The 10,347-nt window shown below is 36.5% G+C and overlaps 1 protein-coding gene across 1 annotated transcript; it reads left to right on the plus strand.

Moving 5' to 3' along the window:
* Window positions 1-1,527: 1,527 nt before the first annotated feature.
* slc35f6 (solute carrier family 35 member F6) lies at window positions 1,528-8,259 on the plus strand. Its single transcript, XM_037751409.1, has 6 exons — window positions 1,528-1,729; window positions 3,971-4,043; window positions 4,642-4,813; window positions 5,107-5,322; window positions 5,542-5,652; window positions 6,775-8,259. The coding sequence occupies exons 1-6, from the start codon at window positions 1,653-1,655 to the stop codon at window positions 7,266-7,268; spliced, it is 1,143 nt and encodes a 380-aa protein (XP_037607337.1). The 5' UTR covers window positions 1,528-1,652; the 3' UTR covers window positions 7,269-8,259.
* The last annotated feature ends 2,088 nt before the right edge of the window (window positions 8,260-10,347 follow it).

The following is a 10,347-nucleotide window of genomic DNA, read 5'->3' on the forward strand; positions in this document are numbered from 1 at the left end:
TGTGTGCAGTGAGAGGAGAGAGATGAGATGTTTCACAAAGAGTCTCACAGAGACTCGTTGATCTCATTACTGTCTGGAAGGAAGAAAAATAACTCCCTGTAACACCTTGTAACATACAGAATAGCTCATAATAAGCTTCATTTCTTCTGCAAAGAAAAATGTTAATTTCCTCCACCTTTGTTGTGTGCATTGCAACAGAGGATTAAAAGGTAATTACAGTGCAGGTATCACTAAATTGCAGTTCATTTTTTAATATCTTTTCATCTATATGATTAACCTGCACATCCCTTGAAATCAGGTTTATTTATTTTTATATTGACCCTTCATTTGTAGGTTTTTGAAGAGCCTATAATTGACATCATCAGCTCTGAGGGACAGCATCCTCATGAAAAGTGGACTGCATGTTCTAATTTTAAGCTTTGTGAGGCCACAGAGGGGAAGTTTTCCTGTGGTCCCACTCTCTAGTGCTGGATGGTCTGTGTGGTCTTTAATGCCCCCTGCTGGTTGTCTATGATGCTACTATGCTGCCTTCAAGGTCCCCTCGTAAACTATCCTTTTATTTATCTGCTGAAATAACAACATGTATTTAAGAAGGCTATATTGGTGGGAAATAATGACATAACAAACCATGTAACACATAATATATGTTGTAACAACACTGACAGAAGGTGGAATTTCATTCATTCTCACTGTGCAATATCATTTTCCACTTGTGCAAATGTGTTAATAGTCTGTTTATTGTCAATACTGTATATACTGCTCCTATTTTTTATACTTCCTTTTATTTAAATGGTTCAATTTACATTTATGAATGTAAAATTTTGATTATGTGATTGATTAGAAAATACTCTCTCTTATATATTGTGTTGAAAGCTTCAACATTTTTTTCTGTTTTACTCCATTTTAAATCATTGCAAATTCAATATCTTTGAGTTTTGGACAGTTGGTTGATCAAAACAAGTAATTTAAAGGCATGAAAGGGGAATCTTTCACTGCTTTCAGATGTATTAAAGACCAAACGGTTAATCAATTAATTGAAAAAATAATCTGCAGGTTAATTATAATAATAATAATAATAATAATAGGATAATAATAATGAAATAATAATAATAAAAATAATAATGAAAAAATTATATTTATATAATATATATATATATATTAAAAAAAAAATACATTGTTTTTTAATTAATTAATTAATTAATTAATTAAAAATAATAAAAATAAAAATAAAAATAAATAATACAAAATAATTAATTAATTAATTAAAAAAATTAAAAAATTAAAATTAAAATAAATTAAAAAATTATATATATAATATATAAAATAATAATGAAAAATAATAATGAAATGAAAAAATAAAAATGATAATGTGATTTGATTAGAAAAAAATGTCTTATATATTGTGTTGAACCTTAAAAAAATAAATTCAAGGGATTTGCTGAATTTGCACATTTGGTCGATTGCATAATTTCCGACAGCCCTGAAGGCAGCGTGTAGTTTGCGCAGCAGGTCAGCTGACTGTGAGCAGGTCATGTGGCGTTTACTGGCAGTCAGATAGCACGGAGAAGCAAGTGTATGAATAACAACCTGGGAGTTCTCCTCAAACAAACAGCTCTGTGGTCTTTTAACCGGTTTAGTTTGTCCCGTGCAGCATGGCCTGGACTAAATACCAGCTGTTCCTTGCGGGACTGATGCTAACAACTGGATCTATCAACACTTTATCTGCAAAGTGAGTACATTTAATCATGTTTTACCTATTGTTAGCATGTTGGCTTCACAAGCAGCTAATATATAAACATCCTTATCCAGCTGGTGTGTGTGTGTGTGTGTGTGTGTGTGTGTGTGTGTGTGTGTGTGTGTGTGTGTGTGTGTGTGTGTGTGTGTGTGTGTGTGTGTGTGTGTGTGTGTGTGTGTGTGTGTGTGTGTGTGTGTGTGTGTGCGTGTGTGTGCGTGTGTGTGAGTTAAAGAGGTTTATGTGAAGTCAAATAACAACAATTATCTAAATAAACTCTCTGTGATTGTATAATGTTGTTATTAGGAGCTATATGTGTTTAATAAACATGCATTTCACACAACATGCACTCAGGAAACCATGTTTAGGTCTCAGGTGAATGCAAATTAGCTGTTATTTACTTTAGAGTTGTTACTTTCACTATCATTTGGTGTTAAAAACAACAGCAAATAGTAAAAAAAAAGAGCTTATTATAACTTCAAATAGCTTTTTTTGTCCAACTAATAGTCCAAAATCCAAAGATATTCAGTTTACAGTGAGTTAAAACAGGCAAAAGCAGAAAATCATCACACATGAGAAGCTGGAAACAGTGAATGTTTTGCATTTTCACTTGATAAATGGCATAAAACATTAATTGATTATCAAAATTGATGAATCCACCAATCATTTCAGGTCTGCAGATTATTTTTTCAATTAATTAATTAACATTTTGGTCTTAAATCCATCCAAAAATAGTGAAAAATTCCCTTTTAATGTCTTAAAATCACTTGTTTTGATCGACCAACTGTCCAAAGCCTAAAGATATTACAATTACAATTCTGTAAATCTGTAAAAATCCTCACATTTGAGAAGCTGGACAGATCATTTGGTATTTTTTTTCTTGGTAGATGAATGATTTATTAATACATTTAAGTCCTCTCATTATCGTCACGATAGGAAGTGTGTTGTTTTAGTGAAACAAGAAAGTCAGCTTTTTTTTTTTTTAACTTCCCCTCCAATAATGTGTGATGTCAGCTCGGTGCTGCCTGACACTCACTTCTTTGTCCTTTTGTTGGTTTTGTCAGCTTAACAAAAATGTTGAATGAATCACAGTCTGAGTGCCAAAGTGTCAGACGGAGCGTGTGTCACGTTGCTCAGAGACGAATGTCAGCAACTAAACAGGTGAGGTTTCTCTACAGTCACCTGACGCCGGCCTCGTCACAGCGTCACTGACTTCAGATCAGATGATACAACATGTAGGTTGATAGTTTTGGTTTAAGTTCCCTCTTCCCTTTCATGCAGACATGCAACCATAAGAAGACATTTAACCCAGTCTTTAGCAGATCTGGATCAAGTTTCCTTCCTTCTTGTATTGATGAGTTCAGACGTGATTGCGTTTGTAGAAAGTGCCGAGTCATCACCACATTCCCTTGTGTTGCGTTTTGAAGCAGACAGACGGGACGCTCACATGCTGGTCATGCTTCCTCTGACTGTAAAAGTCAGTGTTTTATTAACTTCACGAGTAACTTCATCAAATCACTATCTCTGACTGTAGTCTGCAGTGTTTTATGTGAGGGCACAGTGAAACAAATGAACTTTAAATGCAGAAATCTTCTGTATTAATCAGCTGGTTGTTGGTCAAACGCAGGTGTAATATGAAGTAGAGCTGCAACGATTAATCGATTAGTTGTCAACTATTAAATTAATCGCCAACTATTTTGATTAATCTGTAATTTTTTAAGAAAAAAAAGTCAAAAATTCTCTGATTGCAGCTTCTTAAATGTGAATATTTTCTGGTTTCTTTACTCCTCTATGACAGGAAACTGAATATCTTCCTAATATGAAAGAATCTAAAATGAGAAACAAACAAATCTCAGTTCTAGACACACAAAGTTGTTCTCGATTAATCAGTTTGTTTATAAAATGTCAGAAAATAGTTGGAAATGATGTTGTATGTTATAATTTCCCACAGCCTATAAATTACATTCAGATCCAAAAACCCCAAACATAATCAGTTTAATATTATATCTGACAGAGAGAGGCAGCGAGTCTTCACATTTGAGAAGCTGAAGCCAGTAAAAGTTTATCAATTAAAAAACAAAATGAATAAATTATCAAAATAGTTGCAGATTAATCGACTAATCTTTGCAGCTCTAGCTGTATACCAAACCCCTGTTGTATCTTGGTGTTTCCTGTGTATATTTGGTTGTGTAAAATATCAATAATTAAGTTGTAATAACGTTTTCTTTTGTCCGACAGATGGGCTGACTTGTTCAAAGCGAAGGGTTGCCATGACGACACGGAACGTGCATTTGCTCACCCATTTGTCCAGGTAAAGTAATGAACTCCAAGTGACCGTATTGAATTGCACATCTTAATTGTCGTTCTACGGTCTGTTATTTCTTTATAACGGACCGTTGCTATGTATAACAGACCGTTGCTATGTATAACAGACTGTTGCTATGGGCGCAGTTCTGATGTCGGACTCTGGCGGACTGTTTTTGTGTAAAATTATAGATTTTTTTTAAGTAAGTAGCCGTGTAATAAGCGGGATAATGTACAGCGAGCCGGTCATTGTTGTGAAATAAACCCCAACAGGGCGACACACAATAAACAGGGAGTTCTTTCACAACAATGACCCCCTAGCTGTACGTTATCTCGCTTATTACACGGCTACTCACTGAAGAAATCAATAATTTGACACAAAAACGGTCCGCCAGAGTCTGACATCAGAACTGCGCCCATAGCAACGGTCTGTTATACATAGCAACGGTCTGTTATACATAGCAACGGTCTGCTATAAAGAAATAACAGACCGTAGAACTCTGTGATGGACCAATCAGAATCGAGATAGAAATAGAAAATAATTATTTTCTGCTGTTTCCAAAATGAAAAAGTAGATTATAATCTGTGTCTTCCTCCGTGTCCAGGCGGTGGGAATGTTTCTGGGCGAGTTCAGCTGCATCGCGGTCTTCTACATCTTACTCTGCTACGACAGACGAAGGCCTGAACCCAAGATGAACCCGGGCCGGAGCTTCAACCCTCTGCTCTTCTTCCCACCCGCCATGTGTGACATGACCGCCACCTCCCTCATGTATGTTGGTAAGTGACCTTTTAGTATCTACTGCCTTCGCTCCACAAGCTTGTTTTATTCCAGATCTATTCGGCCCTTCAAAGGTCAAATGTGACGACTTAAGTCCCGCTGGCCAAACAGAATTATCTACTTGTGTTTGAAGAGTCCTTTCGTCAGGAAAAGAGATAATAGAGTCAAAGATCATGTTGCTTTTTGTCAGGGTCACTTGTGTGTGTTATGCAGCTTTATTGAGCAGGATCATGGAAACGAAAGCGTGTATTTCTAGATGATAAATGTACAAAATCGACTTTGTGGTTTGCAGCTCTCAGCATGACCAGCGCCTCCAGCTTCCAGATGCTGCGCGGAGCCGTCATCATCTTCACGGGTCTGCTCTCCGTGGCGTTCCTGGGGCGACGCCTGGAGCCCAGCCAGTGGCTCGGCATCTTCACCACCATCCTGGGCCTGGTGATCGTGGGCCTCTCCGACTTCTTCAGCGGGCACAGAGACGACTCGCACAAACTCAGCGACGTCATCACAGGTGAGCTGGATTTATTATGTGCTTTATATCCAGCAGTAATCGACTCTGTGTTCAATCCACTGTGTTGCAGGAAAATTCAACAAAGTGTCGCCCTTATATGGTTAAATGTTTTCTTATGATACAGTAGAGTACAATATGAAAATACACTGAAAATGTCCACTGTATTTTATCTTCCTAAAAGCAGTAAATTAAACACCAGTTCTCTCTTGTGTTCTGCAGGCGACCTCCTGATCATCATGGCTCAGATCATCGTTGCAGTGCAGATGGTCCTGGAGGAAAAGTTTGTCTACAAACATGACGTCCATCCTCTCAAGGCCGTTGGCACTGAAGGTACAGCAGTTGTTCATCTGCACCTGTCACATATCAACATTTGTTTTAGGGACACCAAAAGGAACATTTAGACCTAAAACTCTGGTTTTAGTCATGAACCACAAACCCACTAAAGGAGGGGAGAAGTGTTCAAGTAGAATGAGCCAAAGTCCTGAGTTTCCAACGAGGAATACAAAGGTCAAAGGTCAAATAACAACAACAGCAGTTTTATCATTGTTTCCTGAACAGATCCCAGTCGTCTTGTATGAGGAAGGAAGATCAATAATAGAGTATTGAGTTTTAGATATTCTTGTGACGGTGACATTAGGTGCACTTAAGGGTCAGTGTATCTTTTGGTCATTTGATTTTCCTTTCACAAAAGGATATTAAAATACAAAGAATGAGTGGTTATTTGATTTTCATTTTAAAATTAAAATTGATTTTAATTTTTTATTTCTAAAAACATAAAATAAAATCACTAGAAGACAGAAACGAAAAAATGCATGTTTTCTTTTTCATATTCTGCGACCGGAAGTTGCGTAAGAGCGCCTATGATGATATTGTATTTCAATTTGTATTTTAAAATGAAAGACAAATAACCACTCTTTTTTTGTGTTTTAATATCCTTTTGTGAAAGGAAATGCAAATGTCCAAAAGTTACACTGACCCTTTAGGCTATATTTAAAAGAATAAAGTAGGAGAAGTACTGAGGGACAAACACAGAGGGACTCTATCCACAGGGTACAAAGAGTTAAAACCTAAAATTCTAATTGTTAAAGCTGCTAAAATCAATATTTTACATTATCAGTGGACAAAAAAAACCACTAACATCACACGTACTTCATTCAAACGCAGCAGTTTGGTCAAAATAAGCCCTTAATTCATGGAATTAGACGTGAACAGAAACAGACGCTCCTCAAAGCCACCAGACTCCACTGACAGAAACAGTCATTTTACCTCGCTGATCATTGAAACACACTTCAAACTCATCAAACCCGTCTTGTGAATAACTGGATAGTTTTACTTCTTCAAATACAGCAAGGTAAATCACTGTTTGGTTGGACTGGTCACACACGGAAGACTTGATTTTCACAAGTTAAAAGGTTGTTATATGTCGTATTAAATTCTGTCCTCTATTCCCAGGTTTCTTCGGGTTCGTCGTCCTGTCGCTGCTCCTCATCCCGATGTATTTCATCCACGTGGGCGACTTCAGTGACAACCCTCGGCAGGTCCTGGAGGACGCGCTGGAGGCCTTCTGCCAGATCGGGCACGAGCCTCTCATCCTGCTGGCCCTGCTGGGCAACACGGTCAGCATCGCCTTCTTCAACTTCGCCGGGATCAGCGTCACCAAAGAGATCAGCGCCACCACGCGCATGGTGCTGGACAGCCTGCGCACGCTGGTCATCTGGGTGGTGAGCCTGGCGCTGGGCTGGGAGCACTTCCAAGGGCTGCAGGTTCTGGGCTTCCTGGTGCTGCTGGTGGGCACGGCACTCTACAACGGACTGCACCGCCCCCTGCTGGCCAGGATACCGTGCTGCGCCGCGCTGGTGAACACCGATGAGGTGGATGGGAACAGTCCGGGAGAGAGAGAGAGGCTGCTGGGCGACGGCAGCGTGCAGAACGCCGACGACAGCTAGGACTGACAAAAGACACTGAACCTGTCATTGAGTCTCTTTTTAAATATGTGTTCAGATTTTAACTGACCTCACACAACGTTATAATACATGGGAGTGTGGAAGCTCTTTTAAAGGAATCATTTAACGCACAAGTTGTATAAATCTTTTAATCTAACTCTGGGCAAGAACGCAAATAAGTTCCCAAATTTGTACAAACTGTACATTTCTGCACGGCAGAGAGGGCTGTCTGAAGGAGCTTTTATATCACTGTATGGCTTTATTAAAGGATTAGAAGAGTTAGAAATGGACAGTTTAGTTGTTTCCTTCTGAAACAAAACAAAAACAGTTTATAGCCAGTTGCTCCTGACGCTCTCACATATTTTTTATTCTTAAAAAACAAACTTAAACTGACTTGATTTTTCTTTTTACACCACTATAGCACGGGTTTATGAAAAATAATACTGTCACACAATAATGAAAATTAATGTCAACATCGCTTTTTAAGTTTTATGCAGATTTTCTTAAATGGTTTGTTTACGATGAAGATTTTAAGAACGGGGTTACTGATTGTTTTAAATGTTTCTGACTGTGCAGTGTGATTGTGCCAAAGTGTTTTTTCACTGAACGTCAACGTTACGGCAGTTCAACATTTAATCAAACTGCAGAGTCATGTTCTTAATCTCAGTTTTAAAAGAAGACGTTTGTATATTTGCTCTCGGAGACTTTAAATTTGTGTCAGTTTTATTTGTACAGGTGGGCATGTATGAAAAGTGATTTGCACTTCTTATCGTAAATCCAGTTTCTCTATTTAGTAGTTTAAAGGTGAAATGTACACTAAGGAAAAAAAGGGAACTGTCATTAAATCACACTTGTTAAATGGTGGATTAGTATTTTTACTCGTGCAGGCTCTGTGTTGACCTGCAGGATGCTGGTCATGGATGTGATGGGATGTAATGTAATGACAAAAAAAGAGATGTTTTTTAATAAGAAAATACACTTCTGAAACAACCCTCAAAGTTTTACATCATGTTTTGTGCTGCAAGTTAATCTCGTTTTATCGCCACAGTTGTTAACTGAAGCAAATATGGCAAATATTTTCTGTTTCCAGCTTCTGAAATGTGAATATTTTGCTGCTTTTTTCCACTTTATAACGTCGTTAATTATAAATATTTGAGTTTTGGACTGTTGGTTGCACAAAACAATATTTGAAGACGTCATCGTGGGCCTTCAGAACTTGCAATGGTCATTTGTTTTTTTACTATTTTCTGACATTTTTTTATACTAAACGATTAATCTGTTCATTGAAAAATGTTCAACATATTAATTTATAATGAAAATAACCATTTGTTACTTGTTTGCTTCTTAATACAGTTTGGATGGATCCGGTTTTTCATCAGTGGATGAAAAAGGAACGGAATGATGATATAATGAACACTTTAAATTAATGTTTTTAAATGCATAGATGATAAATATACATAACCTTAGACTTTAAATTTCTTTTCCTTGCAGCTTCACTGGCTCCAATAAAATGAAAATATGACGTTCAGCAGCAGAAAACTACCAGCTAAGCCAGTAAAGTTTCCAGTGTCACCAGTCCCAACGTCCCAACACCAGCAGCTGACACCTGCCTTCACTTCCTGAGTAACTTCCTCCCTGAAGACCTAAAGGCCCGGTGCTTTAATGGAGGTCAAAGGTTAAACGCAGGATTCCCCAGAGATCTCAAAACACGACCCCCGTCGCAGCTCCAGGAACAAGCAGGAAGCGAAGGAAACGTGTTAATTGACCAAAAACACATGAACATGCAGATCAAGACGTTAATGTCACTGCAGGTAAAAACATCTGCAGATGATTGTTGACTTTGAAACAAAATCCTAAATTATCAGTTTGTTTTTTATTTGATAGGTCGGATGTGAAGAGTGTCTATTTTAATGGTTTACTATATAATCTCATGTAATATCTCACTTGGTTGACTAATCATTTAAATTCAATAATCAGTGTGGCTGTCGGCTGGAAGAGAAACATCGTGGGTTCATTTTGTTTCATTTTATTTAATATTATTTTTAATTATTTTTTTATTTTTTTGTTGCACTTCTTTATGTTTTCAATCCTAAATCTTCGTGCACACACATAAACACATTGTGTGTCACAGTAAAACACAACCTGACCACTAGATGGCAGCAATTTTCTAAAAACCATAGGCTGTATTGTCGCAGTTTATCTGCTGCTGTTACCTTGTCAGTGTACTGAAGGAAAAATACCATTACATTATGTTATGTTATGTTATGTTATATTAAAATATATCTTATACTGTATATATTCTTAATACATATGTTCTTAATATGCCCTTGTATAAAGTATTTCCTTTTATAATTGTAATGTAAATGTAATATAATTTATTATTTTAATGGAGCTTCCCAGCAAAAAGTATGTCACACGTTTTTACCTGTACAACCGGCGTGACAATAAACATCTTGAATCTTGTTGTAAACAGTATTATTATGGTTATAAAGCAGAATGATGCCATTGTATGTTTAGATAAAGATATATATTTAAATGGCTATGAATACGCTGTAGGATTTTTAGTGATGCACAACCCTCTGGAAGCTGAATATCTGCAGCTCTGAATAACTTAAACTACACAAAAAAAAATATGTTGAGACAATATCTTCTAGGATATATTATATATATTATTATCATATTATAGGAACATTGCAATTTAGAGTTATAGTACAAATTATATTACTGTAACTTTCCGTTAGGTCACTTACCACAAACTTATTATAACCATATAGAAATATTATATAGTTAGAATACCTTTTTTTTTCTTTTAGGAACAATTAATTTTATTTATTTTATTTTATATATATTATGGTATTCTTCAAACAATGTACAGCTTTATTCTGCACTTTAGTCTATTTTTTTTTTTTTTTAAATACTCTCTACCTCAGTTCTTATATCGCATTATATTCCATATTTAACATTTCTTAAAATCTATATCTCCTATAATTTATTATCCAGCACTATATCACTTTCTGCACTATATTAATTTTTATCAGTTTTCTTCATCTCCTGGTATTTCTATATCTGGTATATGTTTTTA

The sequence above is a fragment of the Sebastes umbrosus genome, chromosome 18 (assembly GCF_015220745.1).
Source record: "Sebastes umbrosus isolate fSebUmb1 chromosome 18, fSebUmb1.pri, whole genome shotgun sequence".
NCBI classification, from domain to species: domain Eukaryota; kingdom Metazoa; phylum Chordata; class Actinopteri; order Perciformes; family Sebastidae; genus Sebastes; species Sebastes umbrosus.

Excerpts from the sequence above, each read along its gene's own strand:
- slc35f6 (XM_037751409.1), top strand. The coding sequence starts at position 1,653 with ATGGCCTGGACTAAATACCAGCTGTTCCTTGCGGGACTGATGCTAACA. Across the intron at positions 1,730-3,970 it reads ATCAACACTTTATCTGCAAA|ATGGGCTGACTTGTTCAAAG; the intron begins GTGAGTACATTT and ends TTTGTCCGACAG. Across the intron at positions 4,044-4,641 it reads TTGCTCACCCATTTGTCCAG|GCGGTGGGAATGTTTCTGGG; the intron begins GTAAAGTAATGA and ends CTCCGTGTCCAG.